The sequence below is a fragment of the Maylandia zebra genome, linkage group LG15 (assembly GCF_041146795.1).
Source record: "Maylandia zebra isolate NMK-2024a linkage group LG15, Mzebra_GT3a, whole genome shotgun sequence".
Lineage (NCBI taxonomy): Eukaryota > Metazoa > Chordata > Actinopteri > Cichliformes > Cichlidae > Maylandia > Maylandia zebra.
The window spans coordinates 3,997,305-4,023,882 of record NC_135181.1 but is presented as its reverse complement, the minus strand read 5'-3'; the positions used below and the strand labels follow the sequence as shown (position 1 = coordinate 4,023,882).

Here is a 26,578-nt window from a genome sequence, read left to right as displayed (position 1 = left end):
CGGCGGACAGAGGCGGTTTCACGCAGCTTTAGTACAGTTTTTTGTTTTACGCCGATTTTTCCCGAAGTTGCAAAAGTATGACGTCACAACATTCTGATTGGTCACTTGCAATGTTGATCCTGGAACAACACCAACACGAGGATATCAGATCAACCCCCCGTGCACTTCTATGGGACCAGAAGTCTTTCTGCAAAAACAGACTTCAGATAGAAACCAGGTTTTAAGGAATTCCCGTGTTGGCTGAGGTTTTACGACCTGGAAGCTTCCATGTTTTATAACTGCCATGGCGTTACTTAGCCAAGCAAACATTGTTATGATGATGTAGGAACACCAACATAGCTAAATGAATCAACATGTTTCTCTGTGTATCCTGAATAAGCGACCTTTAGTAAAAATGCAACTATAGCAGCTCAGAGTGAAGTCCAGATCGGGCTGTCATTGGTAGTTTGCATCACTGCTACTACTGATAAACCACCAAACTAGCAGGTCTGAACACTGAAGCCAGTGTGGGTCACTGTGTATCTCTATTTCTTGTTCATGGCCACCTGAGGACACTTTGGTTTCCATAAGCAGTCGGATTGTAAAGACGGTGACCTCAGTGAGCTCTTTCATAATGAAAAAAGACTAAAAGGACTCTCTGTACCGCTTTCCCTCTGCCATTATGCTCTCTCTCTACAGCCTACGTGCGTCTGCTCACCTGACACACGGCCTCACATTGATAGCATTGCTGTCAGTATTTGGATAGAGCCGTCCATCCCAGTTTAAACTCTTGTGCACCACTACTTTTGACATAATAGATCTACCTCACCATGTTCTTGGTCCCCACTGGAACCAAAAACAGGATCTGCAACCACATTTAAAAACCTCTCCTAACCATCCCTGTTCTCAAGAGGACTTCCCAAACCAAACTGATCTGATTTAGGTCCAAACCAGATGCAGCTGATATTGTCACTTGTGTTATTTGACAGATAAGAGGACAGAACGTCCAATCAATTAAACACACTCACAAATAAAGCAGTTTGTTACTCAAACCTTGAGTTAAGCTGATGTTTTTATTTCCTTAAATACAGTCAGATGGAAAGTATACCAACAATGCAACAAAAGGTCAGTAACTATCAGGAGGAGGAGGCATTTTCTCCCCCAGCAGTCACGGGTATAAACTCTGTCAAGGAAAAAAAAGGAGAGCTGTCAGAACTTGGTTATCCCTTCATCCCCAACCGCTCGTCTCTATCCTTCGATTCTCCATCCCTTCATCCCTCCACCTAACTGGTATCAAACCTCACACTGACTGACAGCCATCCCTGTGAGGCTTCATTGTCTGAGAAAAAACGAAAACACACACAGACGCGCGCACGCACCAGCCATCTGAGCCGATGCCACGACTCCCCGTCAGCGGTTGCCGTACTCGTGTTTCGTTGCGTTCTGACAGGCCGGCGTCGGCTTATGCGGGCTTGAGAATGCGTTCGGGGCTTCAGAGGTCAGAGGTGCGCCGCAGCGTCAGCGCCCAGATGTGTACTCTCCCTGACGTGTCTGGCCAAGCAGAAAGCCACCAGGAACAACCCTGCGCATGTGCACTAGATGATAATAAAGACCCGAGGTGCGCATCCACTTAGGCACGTTGACTCGGCACGTGGAATCATTTGTTTGTCTTATTAAAGTTGAGCTCGATCGTCATATTTTAGAATTCCAGCTGCAAAAACATACCCGTGATATCAGGAAATTCAGTTTAATACATCGTCCGCGTTGTCTTAAGATGCAATTAAATGGAATATGTCTTCCTGAACAATACAAACCTACGTAGATTTTAAAAGAGCCCTTTAAACTGTGCAACACTGATTGATGTGCACACACAAGAAAGAAAATCCCAAATTGGCTCAGGCATAGACACAGAAACTTTGCCAAGTTAATTAAGATAAGATAAGATAACCTTTATTAGTCCCACACGTGGGAAATTTGTTTTGTCACAGCAGGAAGTGGACAGTGCAAAAGTTATGACGCAAAAATTAGAATACAATAAGAATAAATACAGTACACAGCTGTACAGAATAGAATAAAATAATATACTATATACAGTAGAATAAAATAGAATAAAAATATACAATAAGATAAAAATACAACGAATGCTATATACAACTGAGTAAAAATACAACGATGCCAGAAAAGATTATTGCACTTAGTGTTATTGCACATGTGTGGATGTGTGTGTTTGTTCAGTTAAAGTCTTTGTTGTGGAGTCTGTGGAGCCAGTCAATATCAACAAAAGTGAAACAGCTAATAAGATGAAGGAAAAGGGGGATGAAAAGAGATGAAAAATTCAATCCTATAAAGGCGAGGAAAAGAGTCACACGTTTACAGTCCAGTAAAGTTGCAAAATAACACGTGATCAAGAGAAATGGAGTACAAGCATGTAGAGTAATAGCAACAAACTCATCACGGGGAAGAACTAACAGAATAGTGTCAGTATAATTAATCTGTGAGTGTGTGAAGGTTGGAGTCTCATGAGTGGGAAGACAAAGACTTTTATTTTTGTTTGGTTTGCTTTTGTTTTGCTTTTTTGGCAAAGAACCGCCGCTGTAACCGTGACTGTCCTATAAAATTGCACGCTCATTTACTAGCTGATTGCCCAGGGTCTGTTGGAGGTCTCGGGCCGATTGAGGCTTGAAGTGCAACGGGAACAAGTTCAAGACTAAATCTTTTTTTTTTAAACTGCACTTCAAGTTTGCAAATCTTTAAAACACATCCAGAGCGGGCGGCAGCGTGCAAAACTCTTACGTCTTCTGCACAATGCCAAAACCTTCATCTCTGCGGTGACACTTTCACAATTTCTTCTCGAGCCATCGCTTTCTTTCGCATCCCACGCGGAGGAGCACATTCTTAAAAACCTCACTGGAGGAGAGCCAGCCGGCTTTAAGCTGTCCACTAAGTCTAAGCTGTATGTCCACGATATGTCTGAGGCAGCGCTTACTGGCTCTGTCTGTTTGCTCAGCTTCAGCAAAGCCCATTGTAGTTTTTGTATCTCCCCGTCTTTTACCCTTGTTCCCCTTCCAAGAGAAAAGCCCTCTGTTTTTACCAGCATTGAAAGACAAGTGAATTTTAAGAAGAAATAAAAAGGGAAAAGAAACGATAAGGGGATAATTTTAACAGGAAGAAGCAGAAGGAAAAGACGGCCGCCTGAGGATGTGCCCTGTCGGGAGAGTGCACGCGAGGAAGAGTATCGATCCAAGCAGGTGAACCAGGGGTTCGCCCTGGTTTGGAGTGTATGAAGATTAGCTCTCCTGCCTCCACCTTTCCCCCCCTTTTCCTCCATATTTCTCTCTCCTCTCGCACAGTCTCTATTCCTCCTCATCATCCTCCTCTCCCTCCCTGGCTCGCCTCCCTCTGCCCACCTGCCTGCCTGCTGCTTACAAACACAGCTCATTTCTGTCTGTCGGCTCGTCGTCTTGCCGGCTCTCTGGAACCTGCTGCTGCTGCCGCCGCCGAAGACTGAGAGGACCTGAGACACGCATGTGGCAGCCTGCCAACCTGTTTGTGTGTTTTGGATCACTGGTGTCTTTATCCACCATCTCTGTGTGTGCGTGTGGATGCCTGAGAGCAGAGATCCGGTGAGCTGTTACAGGGATAATCATTGAACGTGTTTCAAGTATCTTCTTAATCACACGAGCCCCGCCTTCACATACAAATGTACACAAATTGATTTTCCTATTCAATATGCAGTTCTCTTATGGCATGCCAAAGTGGTGCGCGTTTCACTACGAGTGCATGTGTGTGTGTGTGTGTGTGTGTGTGTTTGGGCAAATCTATAGGCAAGCGCCTGTAGTACACGTGGGAAGGAAGAATTTGAGAGCTGGGAGGCAACTAAACGAATGGCAGCACCATCAGTCTTGGTAATTGAGTTAAATTTCAACATTTAAATCAGCAGTTTCCTGCGACCAAGAGGAAACTTTCCTGCTTTGCATTTTCTTTTGTTTTCCGACAAACGTATTGACTCAGAACAAGAAACTTTTTATTTCTATCACCTCTCAGTATTCATGTGAAAAATATTTTTTAAGCAGCCAATGCGTATACTTTATCTGTACTTAAAAGCCAGACAGCACGCCACAAAACATGTCTGCTGGTTACCGCTGCACTGAGAGCTTCACAAAGAGCCTTTGGTTCAGTCTTGGCCTCTATTTACTGGTGGAAACCTTTCCTGATGACCTGTTCTCTCCCACCTCTTTCCCTCCTTTATCCACCGCAATCATCCTCCTCCATCCTCCTCCTGCTTCTTTGTCCTCTAGGTGTAGCGGAGGTGATAGTTCTCGTGGGAGGGCGTCAGGCTATCGGGATGAACCAGCGCTCTCTGACAGCAGTCACCTGTTTTAACCCCCAGAACAGTAAGTGGTACCCACTGGCCAGCCTGCCCTTCTACGACCGCGAGTTCTTCAGTGTCATCTCGGCGGGAGACAACATCTACCTGTCAGGTGAGCTAAATTGTCCACTCCAGCTGTATAACTGTGGCGTTGCTGTCACAGACATTCAGTGGTGTGGGGCCGGAGATGGAAAAATGATAGAGGGACTTAATAACAGGGCAGTTTTGAAAGGGTAATCCTTAAATGTGTAAATAAACTAAACTGTTAAACGTCTAAGTAAAGTAAACTTTTTTTCCCATGAGAGTGTTTTGGGATTACTCGTGTACTTTACAGCCATGTTTGGCTCTGAAATACTCCCTTGAAATTTAGCCCAATCACTTCTGGTTGACACAGGATGATTCACAGGTTAAATTAACAGGTCAGGTTTTAGTTCAAAACTGAATTTATGACCTTAATGGAACACACTCAGCTACTTTTCTTCTATTTATTAATTTTTTTGGCCTTTGACAATAAAAAAATTACTAAGCGTGAATTAAATTCTATCATTGTGAGCATGTTTAGCTCAAATAACTATAGACTCTCATCATCCCACAGCCAGTTCCTCTCGTGATTTATTGTGTGGAACAATATTGATTATTGTCAAACCCAGGTAAGGGCAGACTTAATGGATTTTTTTTTTGGAGGGGGGGGGGTGTCATTTACATCATCTGTTGAGACGTGCTTTAGTGCCATTAACTGCAACGAGCTGTAATAACAAAAAAAAATCCCACCTCAAGTTCAGTTTCAGAGTTCATTTTCCATCTCAGCAAACGCAGTGGTCAAATCAACTTCAGCATGCATACTTCAACTTTTTAATCAGCACAGACGAGCAACAAGGCAAATTGCTGAAGTAGACCGTATAGTGCTATATAAGCTGCAGGGTAGCGGCTTAATGGACCTCGAGGCGAGATTAGAATTCGCATATAAACTCGAGCGGTTTTGTTTCTTGGTTTTTATGACGCAGCCTGTAGCTGTATAAATGCTTATGAGCACATTACGGCGTCAGGTTAGGAAAGACGGTCACGAAGTTGTCTTCAAAGTTGACATTTGTGACCTCTTTTTATTATAGATGTTTTTCCTCTGTGGCTACTTTGATTTGGCCGAGTGAATCTACCCAGGCCGCTGGTCTCTTCTCTGACCTTTTATGAAACAGTTCAAGAGTTTTAAAAGTGGGCCAACCTCAAAGCTTAGTCACATGTTGCTCGGCCCTGTGCTGCAGACAACTCAAATGTCTTTTTAGAGGAGTCGTTTTTATATAAAATGGTTTTGGGTTTTTTTTTAATAGACCTTTTTCCTCTCTGTCTGGCTCTGTAGTTGCTGCAGCGTTCTGCACTTTGTTTTGCTCCATAGTGGCACACTGTGCGCTCTGCGACTCCCACAATGAGACACGTTTAGGTTGCTTCTCTACCAGCAGACTGAATTTCTGCCTCCATGGTTCATTTGTGCAAGATTCTCACACGGTACTCAGACCTTCACATTACACAGTGGAAATGTAACGGGATTTTCTTTTTCCTGCATGCACCTTTTCCTCTCCCTCTTTTCATATAAATGTAAATGTGTTTTTGGGCATTGGAACAGGTCTGCATGTATCCTCTGGGAGTCAGACAGCCAGTGGGGAAATCAGGGTTTTTCTAGCCAGCCAATCAACAGGCTCCGGCCTGTAACCGTCCTCGCACTCTGAGCAGGGTCACTGAATCACGGCTGGTGTCACATGTCAAATAACACAGCTAAGAGAGCTGCTCTGAAGACGGCTCAAACAAGTACAGTTTTCTTGGCTGGCTGGATGACTCAGCAGCAAACAACTTTCTGACGGTTCAAGTTGTCCAAGTCTGCCACTGTTCCTCTTGGGGACTGGAGGGGTGGGCGGGTGGGGGGAACTTCTATATGTACTTTAAGAGTGACTTTTATTAAATATAAAGGGCTAAAAATCAAATTCAGAAATAGTTCTTTAATCTGAAATTATTTCATTTCTATTTCTAATCTAATAGGCGCAGGTGCTGTGCAGGTAAAGGAGCCCCTGTTTGTGCTTTCATCACATCTCATTGATGTTGAATCGCACGAGGAAACACAGTCATTCTCATTTTCCAGCTTTTTTGACACAACTTTTTCTTTGTGTTTGAGTTGTGAAGTTTGAAATAAAGGATTTGGTGGGAAAGGAGACTGAAAACTTTTCTATGGCACTTTCGGAAAGTTACAAAGTGTTAAAAAATAACAAAAAAAATACATGTAATAGAAGTAAAAAGAAACCACTATATTAGATATAAACTCAATTTCATTAAATTCGTTTAGATAGCACCCAATCAACACAACAGTTGCCTCACGGCGGATATTTTGTAAAATCAGATGACTCTATGTGAGCAAGCACTTGGTGACAGCAGGAAGGAAAAACTCCCTTTTGACAGGAAGAAACCTCTGGCAGAACTGCAGTCATCTGCCATGACCAGTTGGGGGTGTGTTTGATGTAAAAGACGTTGGATAAATACAGGCAATTGTGTAATAAAAATAAGAAACGCAATAAAAGTAAGTATTAGCAAAAGATTGAGAAGAGGATACAGAGTTTATCTGGCTCACATCTCTAGGCAGTAAAGTCCACACTTTGAGGGTCACAGGGCAGCAGAGGTAAAGAGTCGAGGTGTGGATCTCTAGCAGCGGACGGTCTCGTAGGGAGTCGACAGATTGCAGATATAGGCAGGAGCCGGAGCACTGAAGGCTTTTTGAACACGCAGTAAAACCTTAAAATCAATTCTGAAACCCCAGGGTAACCACTGAAGAGAGGATTTCTGTGAGGTGGTTGCTTCGCTTACTGTGTGTTGAAAATCTTGGCAGCAGCATTTTGTAACAGCTGCATTATTTAAATGTTTCACGTGCCGATACCAGAGTAAAGTGCATTGCAGAAGTCAAGTGTAGACGAGAGAGAAGCATGGGTGACCTTTTCTAAGTATGCAAGGAAGGAATAACCCGATCTTGGTCAGCTGTCTCGGTTGGCCAAAGCAGCACTAACTTTCCGTCACCTGACCGCTTAGACAATAACACAGTCATAAATAACACCTCGGTTGTGGAGCTCTTTTTGAACATTATTAGATGAGGGACTCAGACTAGCGGAGAGATTATTAAGTGCTACAAGTGTTGGGGACTTCAGGGGGCATTTGCAATTACCTCTAATTTGGAGTCGTGAGCAGGAAATTTTTGGACATCCAGTTTTTAATTTAAGCAAAGTAGGACGTGATGCATCAACGGCGCCGAGCTTTACTGGGACATACATGTGGGTGTCTGATTTCTCAGGGTTACCATCTGGAAAGCATGAGTACAGTAAATAAACCGCTGGGGAACTTCATAGAAATAGAGTTCAAGAGATGGGAGGCACCTTAAAGCACGGCACAGGAGAGCCAGGCCAAGAGATGAGAAATGTCGTGAAATCAGGGGTGAATCACTTATGCAACACAGTTCTTCAGGCTGCTGATTAAATACCGGTCCGCTGAGCCGAGGTCAAAGAGAAGATCGATGGTTATTTACTTCTTTGTTGAACACAATTGCGATGAAGCCGGTAGTAAGAGGAAATCTGACTATCACATTCTCTTAGCGTTAATAAACATGACAATAATGATGGATGCGTGGATGATTTTGATAGTGATGAAATCATTCAGCACCTTCTCACTTTGTTGAAGCACCTGACAGGTCTGGTTTTAACCAGTCATTAATCTTCAGCCCTATAATTGCCACAGCAGTAGTTCCACAAACCCCAGCAGCGACTAAAATACACCAAAGCAGAAGATTTAGCCCATTTTTGCTACGACAGAGGAAAACTGAAGGAGGCGTGTTTGTTTTTCTTTCAGATCTCTTGATCGCCCTGCTTATCAACTCTAATAAACCTTTTTTTTGTGCATTGCAGGTGGCACAGAGTCAGGTGTGATGGTGGCTGATGTGTGGTGCTACATGTCTCTTTTGGATAACTGGAATCTGGTGTCCCGGATGACCGTGGCTCGCTGTCGGCACAACAGCCTGGTGTACGACGGCAAGCTGTACACGATCGGCGGACTGGGCGTATCGGGGAACCTGGACCACGTGGAGAGGTAAAAGTCACGCAAAGCACCTCTGTCGTGGCTGCCGCGTCAGAGCTTGATCAGCGCGGTCAGTAGGGGGATGCTGAGCAGTACAGTTCGAGCAAATAAATATTCACACTGCACAGCAAAACATGGCAGATGGTGTGGCATGCAGTAGTGCGGTGCAGCATATTGCAAAAGGGGTTAGACAGGTTTCTTAGCATTTTTTTTCTTAGAGTAAAAAGGTGCAAAGGAGTGAATCTGGGCCGGGGGATATTAAAATGGTCACAGCTGTGAGTGGTGTCCCGGAGCAGCACTCGTGTTTGTGAGCGGCGCACGAGTGAGACGATTTGCTTTCTGAGATCAGAGCGGCACAATGCGTCTGATTCCATCCACGTCGGCATCGGCACATTAGCGAGACTTTATCTGGAGGTCGTACTTTGTGGCCTGTTCAGCTGGGTCTTCTTTTATGGAAAGTCTTCAGCATGAAACCAGAAATAGGCGACGTCGTCAAGGAGTATAATGAATCCCTAGTGGCACGGAACGTGTGCAGACGTTATCCAGATTTAATAGTTTGATTGATCTCATTTTGATTTTTTTTTAACACTGCTCCCTATTTCTTAGTTTACCCTCTAACCTGGGCTGATGAGCGTGTTACAAAGCGGGGAGAAGAGGAGGGTTGCCTCCCTTGCTCGACAGAGCAAGATTAACCAAAGCAATCAAAAGAACATTACTGAGTATATTAGAGCAGGCCGCTGTCGCTCATTACCTAGCAGCTCAATTGATCTCCGAAGCTTCTCGCAATGCACAACAGTCCTCCAAATGAAACAGCCTAATTTGATATTTCCCCATAATGCTGCCATACAGTGTCGTTATGACAGGGGGGAGATGGAATATTTGCCCCGTAATGGAAACGCATTTGATTCCTCCGTCTCTGAGCTGCTTAATTTGAGAGCTGCCGATGCATCTAGGGCATTCGAGGCTCCAAAGAAATCACTGTTTCACAGTGCGATGTGCCCGTGCACGTTTCTCACTCTCTGCCCTGGTGTGTGTTTTTGTGCAATCATGAGGAGCTTCTGTGAGGCCCACAGCAACTGGACTCAATCATCAGCACCGTGAAACTTTAACCTACTTTGCCTCTCTCCAAGAACGACCAGAGGCCTCCTCTGCTTGTTGTTAGTGCTCCACTGTTGCGCTGTAGCAGACTGTGCAAGCTACAGAGAAATAACACACGAACACACTCACTACACAAAACCAAACAGAACAGCTGAAGTTTGAATAGTTAATATGGAAATGCACGGTTTGCGCGCTGAGGCGAGGCATTTGTAGCACGAGGTCAAGGTTCTTTTCTCTGGCCATGTCATATAAACGCCAGCAGGTCTCTGAAGCAATTGTCAAGGCAATCAACGGGCTTGTTTCTAAGCAACCCGGGTTTTAATTTTGTCTCCTTTTAAGACTGTTATGTGGAACGAGTAACAAAGTCACAAGGTCCAAGGGTTCACTATACTAGGGCCAGAATTCCTATGTTTATGTTTATGTGTTTAAAAAGGGTCAACATAAAGAACTACCTGTGGTAGCATGTGGAGGGAATATCAAAGACAGACTTGCCTGTGGTCGTCCCAGTAACCCTTGACCATGACAGCATTTTTTTGTTGTTTTTTTCGTCTTTTTTTTGTGTGTTTGTCTTATAACAAAAATGATCTTGAGCTGCACGAAGCGCTCTTGCACACTTTTCATTCATTCACATACAGCGGGGTATGCACCGTAAACAGGAAGCAGCTGGGTGCTTCGGGGAAAGACATGTTTCGACTGATAAGACCTGGCCAGGTAGCAAACAGGGAATCTGTTATCGTTGCCATAAGTCTTCTTTTCTGTCCTGTCTACGCTTCCACACTGCAAGCAGAGTTTCCAAAAACAGAGTTTTAGAATAAATTTAGAAGCTTTCCAAAAGAAGAAAAGGAAGACGATGTTTTCAGTGACCTGAAACTTCATTTGCATTTAGACAAAGGGCCAGAATGCATTAAAAGAGCTATTTTTAAAAGATACTTGCTTACAGTACTCGTAGAAAGTCTTAAACTGCCCCTTATTTCTTTACATTTTGCTTCCAGGAAGCCAGACTTTGTGGTCTTAAGCAGCAGTACTCCAGGCTTTCTGACAGTCTTACTTTAATTTGTTTGTGTTTTAAAACAAATAATTAATAAATGGGAAAAGCATGTGTTACATATCAAAGTTCTTCCAGTCCATTATTCCTGCCAAAGTAAGGGGAAATATAACAATTACAGAATAATAAGTTAAAAAGAGTGCAGATCCTCAGGAGCTAATCACTGTCTCCAGCTTTTTGAGTGTGTTTCTTATATTCCTCTTGTTGTGGATGTTCCTGATGACATTTTTCCAAAAATGTTCCCTCTCACTTCACAAACTTGCTGGAGGATCACTATAAATACATTTCGCATATTCAATTCATATTTGCTCCCTGTCCTCAGAGGATGGCCGTCTTCCAGCTTCTGTTTTCTTCTTTTTCACTGCAGTATCTCCTCTGTGCCATTACACCTCAATCACCAGCCTTGTAGTTAGCTTTAGGTGTCTATGACCTCGTTGCCAGTTCATCAGTTGCCCTTTCTTCGAACACTTTTGTGGGTACACCTCACATGACCTGCCATTTTGAAGATGCTGTCACCCTGTCATCTAGCCATCTCTGGCCCTTGTTAAAGTACATTTTGTCCATTTTGTCAACTTGAAGAACTGACTGTTAACTTCATGGCTAACACTGTGTATCCCACCCATTTATACTTAGTTATTTACTGGTGGATGGTTTATGCTGCAGTGCATCTGTATATCTCTTATATTTTTAAAGTTTCAGCAGGGATTTTGTTTTGTTTTGTTTTAAACTATCTTAATGATTTCCAATCAAAATGCGCTATTTCTATAGTCGCTTAATTTTCCGATTGGGCGTGTTGACTTCTGGCAAATGTCTTTGTCGTCAGTGTTGTTGATTAAAAGGTTGATTAACCAACTGGCAGATATTTGCAGTGTGAGCTGCAGCTACATTTCTGAAGACTGGGACATGAAGCTATATTCACTGCAAAGCAATTACTGAAGAACAATAGAGGTAATATGAAGATTATAAGTAAAATAAATCAATAAATAAAATAATAATAATATTAATGATAATATTAATATTAATAATAGTTAATATGTCCTTGTAGATATCCAATTAATCCTTTAAAGCCGGTCGGAGCGGGCACGCTCCGTTTTGCGTAACTATTTTTAAATCCCGGTAGCACTGCAACCACGTAAGCTAGCGCAATAATTTTTTTTGCATATGAAACCGGAGGAGTTGTACTTACATGTTATGCCATCAGCTTGTCCTCGGTCACAGTTTCCTTCCATATATAGCTTTGCAAAAATTGCATAAAAAGTACTTGCAGCAACAAAAACATAATATTCCAGAAACACGCTTTGCCGATCCGATCAGCTGTTCGTAACACTTCCTACGTCCATCAGCGTGAACTATCACATGTCCGCCATGTCCTGCCTGAAACCGGAAGTGACGTCATTTGGCAGAAATGTAGTTTTTTACCATCAGGGCCTTATGAGCCTATACTTGTGTTTTTAAAAGTTATGCTTAACTTTATGACTTTCTGTGTCTTTTCTGGGATGCTTAGGACTCATATTGCACTGCTGGAAATAGTTTATTTTGATGCAATATGCTGTTTTTTTTGCAAATTTGCACTATAATATTTCTTTTCGTTTTTTTTTTTTTTGCAGTATATAAAAATTGGTGTATTTCAAAAATAAAACTATGAAGACACTCAAAATAAATTTTCTGTGGTGGGAAACTAGTTTTTGTATTTACAGTTTTGAGGGATAAGCCTCTTAAATTTCTCTAACTAGAAATATATGTTTAAAAAGCAAAAACAATTTTCAATTTTTTTGTAGTTTATTGCACGTTTTTGCAATTTATTTAATTACTATGCACTTAATGCAGACATATTATTAAAATTTGGGCTGTAATGGTTGTATTGATGTATATCAACTTGAAATGCTCCCAAAAATGGAACTACAGCATGTAAAAATATACTATAAGCTCTGGCGGACTTGGTTCTATGGTAGGTCTTAAAGGGTTAAAAGAGTGAGTGGTGATACAGCTAACTCATCCATAAGCATGAGTGTTCATATTTAAGCCACATTATAAACACCTTTCAGCAATTTTCCTGTCACTTAGAGAAAACCCTGCTTTAAATAGTCTGAGCTGTAAGACCTGTTCAGGAACCACATATCACTTCTGAGTATAATTTGTCTTTAGTGGAAAGTGAAGTAATGAAGGAATAATGTGATAACAAAGACATTTTAATTAGTCGCTTTGTCATGCACTACTAAAACTACATCACTGAGTCTCACTGTCAGCTGATTAATTTCACTTATTAACAACAACTTCACAAAAACCCCTGTATCCCGCCTGAAGCTAGACCTCACGGCTGTGCTGGAGAACTTAAAAAGCAACATGATTTACAGTCATGTGAAAAGCAGTTTTCACAGGATCGACGCAGTCCTGTGAAAAACTAACTACACTCATTTCAGTAGCTTAGGAGAACTGCCTTTATCGGCAGTAACTTGGAGTACTCGTTTTCTGTATCAGTCTCTCACATTGTCGTGAAGGAACTCTTTGTTACAATGTTGCTTTGTTCACGGAGAGCACAGTCCTCCAAACTATTCAAATCGAGTTAAGTTCTGCACTTTGACTGGACCGTTATAAAACGTTGATTCTTCTCTTTCTCAGCTATTCTGCTGTAAATTTACTGCTGTGCTCGGGGTCATTGTCCTGCTGCATGACTCAGTTTCAGACAAACTCTAGCTCTCGGACAGATGGCCTCACGTTAGTGTCTAGATTACTTTGGTATGCAAAGAGGTTCATGGCTGATTGGAAGGTGCCCAGGTCGCAAAACAAACCCAAACATCATCCTTGCACCACCATGCTTGACAGTTGGTATAAGGTTTTTGGTCTCATCTGTCCAAAGAACAGTCCAAACACTGTTGCAGCAGTCTTGAGGTTTGCTCACGTACACATTTGCAAACCTAAGCTGTGCTGTCACGTTCTTTTTAGAGAGAAGAGGCTTTCTCTTGTCAACCCTTCCAAATAAGCCTAGTTTTTTTGGTCTTTTTCAAATTGTACTGTCATGATTTGTAAGATTTAACATGCTGAGGTCTCTGACTCTGAGATGGAACTTTTATTCTGCTGTGTTGTTACACCTCAGCCGTAAAAGGGTAATGGGGTATTTTCATCACCTTGCTAGGCCGGCGACGTGGACACCCAAAACCTCAGATGAGTTTGAATCTCAGTGACCTTGACCTCAAGCTTAGATATAAGACCTGAACGCTCAAGACCAACAAACATCCAACACTTCTGCTTTTACAGAGGTGCTCAACATCTGCCTTCTGCTTACCGTCATAAAAGGAAACAGTAAAGATGTTTTCCCATGACTATATCCTCTAATTCTGAAATAAGAAGCAAGCACACAGGAGAAAACTGAATCCCTTAGCATTAAATACACTGTAATCCATTTCATTAGCGTTTTGCTGCAACAGGATTACAACTTCTGTTTTAACCAGTAGCTCATAGTATTAGCAATATTAATAATATTAGCAAAAACTAGGTTTACAATAAGACTTCTGATGTACAACTGCTACACAGTCCTGTAGCTCTTATAATCAGGCTGTAATTGCCACTTGTGGCGATTCTTTAACAAAAGTTCTGATGCGTCCTTCTCGCTTGAATTTCATGTGAGTCGCGAAACGCAGGCTTTGAGTTGGTTATCACGAGTCGACGAAGCTCGAGAAGCCACACGGTAACAGACAGCCCGCTAAATGTGTTTTTCAAAGTTCTTAATACTTTCTTAAAATGCTTAAACAATGTGAAAGAAACTGTGTGGGGGCAAGTTTTGGAGCTTAATATTGCAGCTTTGTTTTGCAGAGGAAGGATGAGCAATTTCAAAGATTAAGGAGGATTTGTGAACAACAGGCAGCTGGTCTGTCAAATCAACTCAAAAGACAGATGCTATAAGTCATACACAGTCTCAACAGCTTGGTGAGGAGCTTGACAGATTAACAACAGCAGTTTCATAAGACTCATAAACAGGATTCTAATTCTTCAAATTGCTTTTTTTTAAAAAAAAAGAAAAAAACAAGGTGCAGGCCAGAGGCACCATTAGAAAGATTAACTCCTCTGAAAATTGAAGTTGACATAAAAAAAATTATTTCCACTGTAAAAGCAGTAAAACTGGGCTTTTTTAAGCTTTTGAACTTACATGAGGACGTCCGCAGTTCAAATCAGCCGCGTCTTTGTTTTGTTTATCACTTACACTACTATAATATCTCACGTGCTACATCGTGGTTGGAGGGGGTGCGGGGGGGAGCACTTAAAATGTGATATTTCAATAGAGTGTACATATGAATTATTGCATTTGTCTCACAGGCCAGGAAATGATACAGCTGAAGATTATTCAGATCATTTCCAGGCCATTTCTGAAAGCATTTGTTCCTCTCTGCTTTGATAAATGAGCTCCATTAACTGCTGATCCTTGATTTTTGCAGCTAACCACTAGATTTGGCAGGTGTGGCCCTGCTGTGAGTCGCAGTTGGCTCTACTGCAGCTCAGTAACTGTGGGGCCAAAACTCCAAAGATAGTAGAGACTTCAACGGGGAGGCAGCCAGTCCGCAGCAGGACTAAATCCTGGCTGCTGGAGATAAGGTAGCTGTAACTCAAACACTTTTTTTTCTTGCCTCTGCAAGGAAGAAGAACTGCACACATCTGAAGTACACTTGTAATATGGAGAGTTAATAACATTCAGAAATCATTAGTCAGTGTATGTGAATAGCTGCCATTTGTTTAATATGCAGATGGCTAGTGGGGATTGTATGTGAAGGCTGCAGAATGGCACGAAACGATGCGACAGCAAGAGCTGATTTGCTCCTCTCGTAGACTGATTGATGCAGAGATTGTTTACACACGCAGCCAGTCTTTTTTCATTATGCATGAGTCTGCGTTTCTGCCTGCGCTTGTGTGTTCCTTGAGTATATGTACATATGTATGCACACATGTGCGTGTGTTTATTTGTTGTCTGCATATGATGTCTCATCCAGCAACAGCCAAGGTCTCTCACCTTCCAGCTCAGGCTCTGAACACTCTGACACATCATTTGCAGTCCGTCCTCTTTCCCTGCACTCCCCATCTCCCCATCCATCTCACTGAGGGTTTCACGCTCCTAACCGTGAAATTCACCCACATTCACAATTATGTCTTCAATCAGAGCCATCTCAAAGCTAGTAGGATAAAGCCTTTCCTTGGGAACGGCAGGAGGTCCAAATCAACACTCAGAGGACTGAGCTGGCTTATTCCTTTCTCTGCTATCTGTGCTAATGACTGACAGACTTTTAGAGGTGGGAGCCGTTGAGTTCGGGAGGCTTTTAACTTGCAATCAGGTATCCCGGGCCCGCATGCTTCTTAGCATGTTGATCCTTTGGCAAACCAAAATGATTGCAGACATTGAATAATTCATGGCTGTCTAATAATGTGTCAATCACGGATGGTTTTGTTTTATTTATCACGCACTATGAACAGGTTTGTGCGTCCTCCAAGCTCTATTGCAAGTTAATATTGCATGAAGACTGCCAGCAACATGACGCTGAGTACAGCAACTAGCTTTTCTCATCAGGGATGTTGTGCTGTTTGGCTAAACAAGTCTGAAGGAGAGAGGAGGCTTTTTTTTAATGGCTTTTCAAAATAAAATGACCTTTTAAATTGTGCATGCGCCTGTAAAATCTGCAGTGAAAGAGCTCCATTGTTCGTCTCTTGTTTTTCAGGTTCATTAACATTTGTTGTGCTGTAGAAGAAACATCGCCGCACTTCACCTACGTGTGTGTGTGTGTGTGTGTGTGTGTGTGTGTGTGTGTGTGTGTGTGTGTGTGTGTGTGAGAGAGATTATTCAGACGTCAGTCGCTGAGCGCCGAAGGTCAGGACTGCGTTTTCTCCCATCTCCGTGAAGGGTGCCGAGCTCCTCTAGTGCAGTCAACCTTGGTTTGACTCAACCACTGTCTTTTTCCTACCCTTGATAAAAATCCTCCTCCTTCTATTTTAAGTTTGACTTTTTCCATTAAGTGCCGCTATTCTTTCAACCAGCATAATGGGGCATTTCAAGAATGTTGGCTTAGTCTGGCACAGGAGGCAAATTGTAACGCCTCGACAACCTTACAGAGGAGTGCTGAATAGCTCTTGGGAAATTTCATCAACTCGAGCATGACCAAGAACATACAGTGAGATGGAGACCCCAGCGGGAGGTTTTATCATACCTCACGCTGAACACAGTTTAAGTCTTCTGTGAACTGACAAGTCCCTTAAATACTTGATGTCCCCGGGAAAAAGGTCCTCTCTTCTGCATCCTGCTCTGCAGAAGGAGGCTTCGGCTGCTGTTTGAGTCACAGTCCGGCAGGGTTTCTCCCACATAACAAAAACATCTTCATTTGTTTTTGCAAGGCTCCAATCTGTTCACATTTTCTCACACATCCTGCCACCTACATTTTAGCTCTTACTCTCAGGATGCAGATGCACTGCGAGCACGCTCATTCCATGTAAATACTGACAGGCTGGATTCGGGTACAGTGACTCGGGAGATGGAGGTCCTCCTTTGTCCGTTTTAGCTTCCTGCCCAACAGCACTCTCTTTTGGAGATTTGGGGGAAATAACCAGCAGGGTAATGATGCTAATAACAGCTCCGCAGCCCCAGGCATTCAGGACCCTGCGGTGAAGCAGGCAGGAAAGAGGGGAGGAGAGAGACAGAAGAGGAGCGAGTCGAAAAGAGTTTAGCAGTGCAGCGCCAACAGGAGAAGATGAGAGGGAGTGTAGACGCAGCAGCCCCAGGTGGGCCTATGAGCGCTGCACCATCAGTCACAGTGGAACCAATGGGCTTGTGTGAAGAAACCCTCAGTCTGCTCTCCCGGACCCTCCAGCCTCTGCACAGAAATAATGAACTGACGGGCTGCTGCGTCTCCTATACGTCCGCATGCGTGTTGCTGTGTGTCTCTGTTTCTGCATACTGGGTCAGACGGCGCCTGGGGCTAGTTTTGGAGCGGATGGGCCGACGGTGTTAGTTGAGGGGGTGCAACCACGCGGCGTGCCACTGTGGTCGAAGGGGAGACAACGGGCTCCCAGAGACCCCTTGCTGAGGCAGTTTCCCCCCCGCAGAGCAAATCCCCGCTCCTCAGGATTAACTAACTTCACAGCGCATCACATCGGATCGAACTTCAGCTTCACACCTCCATTCACGCTCAAACACAAGCCCTCGTGGCCCCTCTGTGGTACCCGTGACCCCTTCCCAAAGGGTCGATGTGGATTTTCTTCTTCTCATGACTCTCCGTGTTCCCATGCAAGCAGTAGCTCATTTACAACAGATACTGTTTACTTGAAGAGTTCAGTGTGTTTTTGCTCAGATTTAATTCCAGAGCAGCAGGAAAATCTATTTGCATACAGCTTAGCTTTCTGAAGTGAAATTAGGCTGCATTACCACCAATTGTGGGGGGTTTTGTTGCTTTTGTTTTTTGCCTTTAAATAAATGAATCACTTTGTTAGGTGCTAATTCAGCTTCTCAAATGTGGAAGTTATACCCGCATGTATGCAGTTTTTGTACACAAACAGGCCTTTGGCAATGTTTTTCCAGATGTTTACAGAAAGGTTCATTTTCCTATTTACAGTGTTCTGCCTGTACAAGGTCATTTTCCAGCTCTGTGGAAGTACTTTGCTGTATTTTTCAGGCTCTGGGGGGGAAAAAAAAGCAAGGGAGACCAAATCAGGCAGATCATCACATCTCTCTCATATTTCTCCCTCTCCGTGCCTCCTCCTCCCCCCTTACGGTTTCCACTTTTAACTGCAATCTCCAGCCTCTTCTGCACCTTGTGTCCCATTGCTCTCTCTGTCTCTTTACAGTGCTGATTAGGTGGGCAGGAAGATGATGGGTGTATTTGGGGCCTTCGAGGCCGGCGATGTCGTATCTGTCTGACATGCTCGAGCAAAGACAGTGTCTCCTCTTCATTGTCTTCTAATAGGGCACCGGGGTCTCTGAGACAGGGAGGTAGATGGCGCATTGCGTGTGTGTACGTGCGTGCACATGCGTGCACATGCGTGTGTGCATGACAGTTACAGAGAAACATTGGTGAATGGTGGCAGGTGTGGTATTAGGGAAAGGTGTGAGGAATACTGCAGGTAATGAGTAGTACGAGCTGTATGTGCTTCTGCCTCACTGATAAACGACGGTCTGGCACTTTGGACAATTTCAGCCTTTACCAACAGGCGAGCCATTTTTCTCCCACCTTTTTTGCTCCTGTGCTTTTTTTTCTCCTCTCTCACTTCCTTCCATCTTTCACTCCTAAAGACACCCAGACACACATTAATAAAACGTATATTCCGTTTGAGCACTTGCTGCATAATTCCTACCTAGTTAGACAGGTTGCAGCAGAATGTTTGCTGGCTAATTATCAGTGGTTAGGCTGTGACAGATGCCGCCATGATGGTTGGCAGCCAGTTCAGCGTCCCCGCTCAGGAGGAAGCAACAGCTGACCTTTAGAAAGCATAGGCTGGCAAGGCAAACCTTTGCAATATCCAGGCAGCGTGCCTCCCCAGGACACAGGGAGGGATCGACAGTGGAGGTGGAAGGGTTAGTTGTTATATATAGATTTGTCCTGAGTGTATTTGTGTGTGCATGTGTGTGTACGGTCAAGGTGAGGGGTTTTCACATAAACAGTGATAAGCACAAACACAGTGCTATTTTCAGCTTTTGTCCAGGTCTCTCCAGCGAACGTGTGTGCAGCATATACAGTGTGCTCAGTGTGAACGCCTTCATCTATTGTCGAAGTAAGATGCAGACAGGAATTTGATAAAATTCAACTTAGGTTGATGAATACAGGTCCTTTGTGAAGCTCCTGTTTGACACAAGTATTTTGGCTTTTGCACTTCTTGTGTTTTGAAAGTGAGCATCGTGAGCAAGGTGTGGATGTGAACCAGCTGCAACCTTCAGTGCTGGAAAATGACACCAACATGGAGTGTCATTTATCTGTTTTTAGTGGCTCGTTCCAAATGTGAGTCAGTGCCATTGAGAACCATGTTGATGAAGCCAACTTTACTGCATTAAAAAGCATGTTTGCACCACGAGTCATGTGATAAATGTAGCTTTTCCATGCATAACAACTCTACGGCGGGTAAATTATTTATAACCCAACCATCTGGACAGTAGAGTAGGGACAGGACCCCTTTGATTGGCAGGGGTGTTGGAGCCAGTCAGTGTCTTCTAGGCCTCATCGCTGCTAATTGGAGTCATTTGACTGGAAAACTCATCCGTGTTTGTGCTGCTGGTGCCTTTGGAGCAGTTTTAATGGAATTAACTGACCAATAATGTGGCTGAAGTTTGCACTTTAGTTTTGGTGACTGGTGTTTTATTAGTAATCTATTAGTGTGTTGATCAGCACTGTAGTTAGCAGTCTGTGTCTGTGCATTGCACCCATACAGGCCATGGATGCTTGTCAAACCTTCTAGCATCTCTTCATTTAACCATTTAAATTTCTGGCTCTAAAAATCCATCCAGTCAAAAGCTTCCAAAGGTATATTTAAAAAGTAGTGGGTGACAGCTACTCTCTCTTTTTCTGTTTATGGTCAGGACACTGTCCGCTCAAACTATAGCGATTTGTTGCTCACCGGCTCAATTTACAGTTAAGCCCTGAAGTTTTAACTGACTTTTTTTCTTTTTTTTCCTCTGTTCACCAACACAGAAATCAATATGTGATTGAAGTGCAGACTTCCAGCTTTAAGGGGTTTAAACATAAGAACTGCTTTAACTGTTGAGGAATTACAGCCGTTTTTATACATAGTGTCCCATTTTTAGAGGCTCGGGTGACACCAGGTGAGTGACTTTACATTGAAGAACATCTCATTTCTTTGCCTTGAGGAACTCTTGGGTTGCTTTTTCAGTAAGCTTTGGACCCTCATCTACTTGCGCTGTGAAGTCAGTCCAGTCAGTTTTGCATTTGGCTGAATTTGAATCTGAACGTGCACGCTTCACAATTTCTCCTGCTGCTTCTGTCAGCAGTCATGTTATCAGTAAACACTAGTGGCCTGATTCCACTGATAGCCATACTCCACCATGTTTGACAGATAATATGGTATGCTTCAGACCATGAGCTGTTTCTTCCCCATTAGAGGTGGCGATACAGCCTTAAAATTATGTCACAGTATTTCAAGTAAATTTGCGATGATGATAGTTCTGACGATAGGAAAAACATTTTATCTGTGATTGCAGCTTGCAGGCAGCATCATTTATTTATTAGTGCAAACAAAATGAATGACATTTTCCTTCTTCTTCTTTTCCACTGAGCAGGTTTGTTGTTTCTACCTGTAGCAGGAACAGTTTTCTTGCATATTTTTGCAAAGCCTTGTGTTTTGTTCAAGGTTATTTAAGTAGCTCCCTTTATTTTCCCCGTGACGCACAGCTGCTGTCAACAGCCTCGTCTCATTGTAGTTGTGTGCACTAGGCAGTGTAAACACGCGATGGTGCTACATCGATTATCTAATATGACACATTCATATCATGTAAAAATGCATCAAATCAAATCACTTTTTATTGTCACATCACATGTGCAGGCACACTGGCACAGCACATGCGAGTGAAATTCTTGTGTGCGAGCCCCACAAGCAACAGAGATGTGCAAACACAACAACACAAACGAGCAAAATACAAGAATGGCCAACCTGAAACTAATAAATATATGTACAATATATAATAGTGTATGCATTTCTGGATGTGTATACTAAATATTTTCCTGTGTGTGTGTGTGTGTGTGTGTGTGTGTGTGTGTGTGTGTGTGTGTGTATACACATTTTTACAAATTAAATAGTAAAAAAATAAAATAAAATAATAATAATAATAAAATATATAAAATATACAGAGTTGAATATGTGCAAAACAAGTGGCATTTATATACAGTGTGGAGTGCATAATGTTCAAGTTCCAGTAGTGAAGCTGAGGTGTCTATGACGTGTTCAGCAGTCTGATGGCCTGATGGAAAAAGCTGTCTCTCAGTCTGCTGGTACGGGACCGGATGCTGCAGAACCTCCTTCCTGATGGAAGCAGTCTGAACAGTTTATGCTGGGGTGACTGGAGTCCTTGATGATCCTCCCCGCTTTCCTCAGGCAGCGCTTCCTGTAGATGTCTTGGAGGGAGGGAAGCTCACCTCCAATTATCCGTTCAGAGCACCGCACTACTCAGCCACTACTCAGATCCTCAGCCAGGTGTACGCCAAGGAAGCGGAAGCTGCTCACTCTCTCCACAGCAGCGCCGTTGATGGTGATGGGGGTGTGTACTTCTCTGCACCTCCGGAAGTCCACTATCAACTCCTTTGTCTTTGCGACGTTGAGGGTGAGATGGTTGTCTTGACACCAGTGGGTCAGGGCGCTGACCTCCTCCCTGTAAGCCGTCTCATCACCGTTGGTGATAAGACCCACCACTGTAGTGTCGTCCGCAAACTTCACAATGATGTTGGAGCTGTTAGTGGCTGTGCAGTCGTAGGTGTAGAGTGAGTACAGGAGAGGGCTCAGTACACACCCCTGTGGAGCACCAGTGTTCAGTGTGATGGGGGATGAGGTGATGCTGCCCAGTCTGACCACCTGGCGTCTGTCAGACAGGAAGCTAAGGATCCAGCTGCAGAGGGAGCTGCTCAGTCCTAGATCCTGCAGTTTCCTGTCCAGCTTCGAGGGAACGATGGTATTGAATGCTGAGCTGTAATCTACAAACAGCATCCTCACATACGTGTCTCTCTTCTCCAGGTGTGACAGGGCAGTGTGTAGTGTCAGGGCTATGGCATCATCAGTGGACCTGTTGTGGCGGTATGCAAACTGTAGAGGGTCCAGTGAGTCGGGTAGTGCAGAGCAGATGAAGTCCCTGACCAGCTTCTCGAAGCATTTGCTTACGATGGGGGTCAGGGCTACAGGTCGCCAGTCGTTCAATGAGGAGATGGTGGAGGATTTGGGTACAGGGACGATGGTGGCCATTTTGAAGCAGGCTGGGACTACAGACAGAGAGAGGGAAAGGTTGAAGATGTGCGTGAACACTCCAGCCAGCTGAGCCGCGCATGACCTGAGGACGCGGCCGGGAATCCCGTCCGGACCAGTAGCTTTGCGTGCGTTCACCTTCCTGAAGCACTTCCGCACATCCTCCTCAGACACAGTGTGCGCACTGACGTCATCCGCGTCATCATTTATGTACAAGACACTATGATATGGCACACTGCTATTCTCCATACTCTCCTTTCTGTCAAAGTTAATCTGAATTCCTAATCTGATACTTTTGTTAAACCTCTTGAATCAAAGCTGAAAGTCGTGCTTTCAATCACATTATGACTGATTTTAATAAAAAATGTCCTGTGTTGATGCACAGAGGAAAAAGTGCAAACACAAAAACCCTGTCATTGTCACAAAACTAACTGTACACTACACTGAATCAAAGTTTAGAAAACGAATGAAATAAAATCATTAGAAAAACATTTAATGATATTCTAAACCAAATGAGTATAGGCTCCTGAGATCTGACCACCTGCTACATGGCTAATCATCTCCCCCCTTATAATACACGACATATTCACCTCTAAACCAACTCAACATTGTTAGCTGATTTTAATAAAAGAGACTAGCAGGAGCACTACAGGTGTCCCTCAAACCACCAGTGCTTCTGGATGAGAACAACAATAAAAAAGAAAATAGAATTACAGCTAAAGCATGGCATAAAAATCCAGGTCCTAGCACTCAAGGTTGTTTTCAACATGTAATAAAAGGCCATAATTTCACTGAGTTAGAGACAAAAAAATATACCAACACGCATTTGTGCCTTTTTCAGAGTGTAGAGGCATAAAGATACCAGCAATGGCAATCATAATTTCACTCACCACGGGTGCACAATTCAAGTGCATGCATCATTTTCTTTCTAGCCTCCAGGGGCAGTGATGAGCATGCAGCGTTTCTCATTTTAAGCTAAGAGCATCTCACCGAGAGCACACATACTAAAGCTATAAACACTTTTCTTACTAAGGATGGTGTTGACAGAAGAAGATAAAACCCACAGTACTCTCCTATAGACATATAAATACAACACACTGCAGTCATAAAAATATCAACATACGCCGTAGTAATCTCAGTTTGGAGAAATACCCCTTTGTAAGTCAGTGTTAGTCAGTGAAAGGGACGGACAGGATGAGTCACAATCTTCACCTGTATGGTAAATGGATGGGTTCTTATGTAGCACTTTTCTGCTGGAGCACTTAAAGAGCGTCACGCAGTACGTCTCATTCACACAAGCATTTCTGTTTCCTATCACAGTGCTTTCTATGTAGCACTCCAGTGAAAACACAGCCGTCCCACATTATTATAGCACCTGTATTTTATCAAATACTAAACAGTAGATGAAAAAAGAGGCACAGACTGCACACAAATAATAGCTGTAGGCTCTGGATATAAAAAGTAAAGAACACTCAACGTGCTTTGGTGGGTTTTTTGGGGGGATTATTTTCATTTCACTAGTCCACTTAAATTTACCCTTTTTTAAACTTTCAAATCTCTTAGATTCAGTAATAATAGTAATTAATCAAGGTGACCAAACCTTATGCTTTGGCTGCGGCGACTTTTTCCCCAGCAATTTGGATGTTAATTTTAATACTAGCACCACTACTCGCCACCCTGCACCAGCACAGCGCTGCCCTACTTGGCTGCTATCAACACGGGGGCTTACGTCGGTAATGAAGTGGGGTGTCAGTCTTCCATCTTCCATCGAGTTTTGAAGAGTGCGGAGCAGTAATTGGTGTACGACCTACAGCACCGGCAGCACTCATGTCCCCCGTCCTACGTGACATTCCCATCCAATTAAATCTGCGTCTGCACACACATACAGACACTGAAAAAGTGCACACCCTCTCTATTATCGTCGCTCCCTAACTTCTCTTCCTGGTGGCCTTTCAAGGTGCCTTTTTCCATTTACAGGAGTGTTGTGCGGCATATCTGTAGGTTATCTACATACACAATGCGTATGTGTGTACGCGTATCTTGCCAAGTTGTGCGTCGAGGCATTGAGGAAACAGACTTGTGTTCCAAATGAGTTCATTTTCAGGGATTATGGTTAAATCTGTGTGGCCTGTGGATGGATTGCTCTGTCTCACAAGGATTAGCTGAAGGTGACACTGAGGTGGTAGGTCTGCGTCCATCTGTGTTTGTATGTACTCCCATAGTCTGCTCTGTGTGTGTGTGTGTGTGTGTGTGTGTGTGTGTGTGTGTGTATGATTGTGTGAGTGAGTGCAGTTATGCATGGTGTGTACAAGTATGTCTGTGTTATTAGCCTAAAATGTTCTGTAATCCATCAGAGTTAATGAGGTGTGTGTGTGTGTGTGTGTGTGTGTGTGTGTGTGTGTGTGTGTGTGTGTGTGTGTGTGTGTGTGTGTGCGCTCTCCTACAGTGATGGCAGTGAAGTGTGTGTTGTGTACGTGGTGTCTTTTGAATGACCTTGACTTCAGTCTGTCAAATGAGCACTTCCAGGCCGTCCATACGGGAGCAAGACTCCATCAGATCCCCAGATGTCGTAATACACAATCTGTCAGATGTGTGTACGATGAGTAAATAACAAGCAAAACACTGCTGCCCTTGAAGTAAACGAGGAAGATCTGGGAGTCCATGAATGAGCTAGCGTGCCAGAGGTTAAATCAGTGGTTCTTAACCTGAGGGTCAAGAGCCAGTTAGGTTTAAGGCAGGTCACACGGATGACTAAAGGGATCACATAGGGACACAAATTTCCATTAATTATTTCTCTCTCATGCTTAAATTGTGGTCTTTTTTTTTTATAGCCGTCCTCAAGTAGCTACAACAGAAACTGCAGTTTTAGATACTTCCACATATTCTGGAGGTTGCTGCTTATTACGAACCAAAAATGTCCAGTTGGCTCTAAACAGTAAGCTGTCATTTCTATGCTATATTGTAATAGCTATACTGATTTTCCTCAATGTGGTCACTGGCATTTACCAGAAATAAAAAGGTAATAAAGACTATAACTAACAATGATCCTAATAAAAACTAAAACAGTTTCATACATAAAAAGCTAAACTGAAACAAGCGATCCCACTCTGGAAGCTAATCTAAGCTAAACGGAATTTTTAAAAAAAAAGCAAAAAACCAATAAGAAAATACAAAACTACAATAACACTGGTAGCACTGGTATAATAAGATCATCCAGTCATCAGCCTCCAATTTGGTTGCCTGTGATCTGTAACCTAGCATAATCGCGCTGTTAGTCATAGCCGCTAGCTGCTACCCTAATAATGACTTAATCGGGTAATTGCTAACAGTTAAACAGCTAACATTAACGTGTGTGCTGCCAGGTAATACTTATGATTAGTGTTTAATAATTTGATGATATTTTTGAAATTCCTCATAAAGTGCCGTTCGGTGTTGTGAACATCAACGATTTCAGCTGTTAGCGCTGCAGCGGCGCTGTGTGAAGATGTTTGTCATCTGGAGGAGCCAAAGACAGCACTGTGGCAAACGAGTATCTAATCCGACATTCATTTTTATTAATGAATAGTATCAGTTCTTTTTTGACAACCCTACATTGAGGCTAATTTTTCCTCGCGGTAACTCCCAGCTGCCGCTAACTGTTAAGTGCAGTCAGGCTAAACTACCATTAGCTTCGCAATCAGGGACTCATTCAGAAAATAATGAAGAAAATGGTCCTCAAAATTATGTTTTATAATATAACCAATAAAAGATGTTAGATTAGATTTTGCAGAAACTACACATTACAAAACTTAATGCAGTTCATGTTAGACTGAGTGACAAAAGCGTTAGCGTAATTGCAGGATAGTTCTCACACATTATGAACTACATGAATACCAACATGAAATGTAAACCGTACATTATTGCATGCATTGAAACATGAATTAATTTTTAAAAAATATTATTAAATCGATAGGATATTGGCTGTAAACATATTGCCACTGAAATTTTTGGGCATTTAGTTTGTGATGCTTCAGGATTTTCCTCCTACGGGTTTTAGGTGAGTTTATTTGCACTTACAGATGTTT

At 43.0% G+C, this 26,578-nt stretch overlaps 1 protein-coding gene across 15 annotated transcripts in view; it reads left to right on the top strand.

Annotated features, from left to right (window-relative positions):
* klhl29 (kelch like family member 29) overlaps positions 1-26,578 on the top strand; it is a 286,208-nt gene that overhangs the window by 227,595 nt on the left and 32,035 nt on the right. For all 15 annotated transcript variants that reach the window (XM_076873712.1, XM_004542181.3, XM_004542178.2 and 12 more), the window contains 2 exons: positions 4,278-4,460; positions 8,278-8,458. In XM_076873712.1, coding sequence (XP_076729827.1) covers positions 4,278-4,460; positions 8,278-8,458 — 364 coding nt within the window. The remainder of the gene's footprint in view (positions 1-4,277; positions 4,461-8,277; positions 8,459-26,578) is intronic.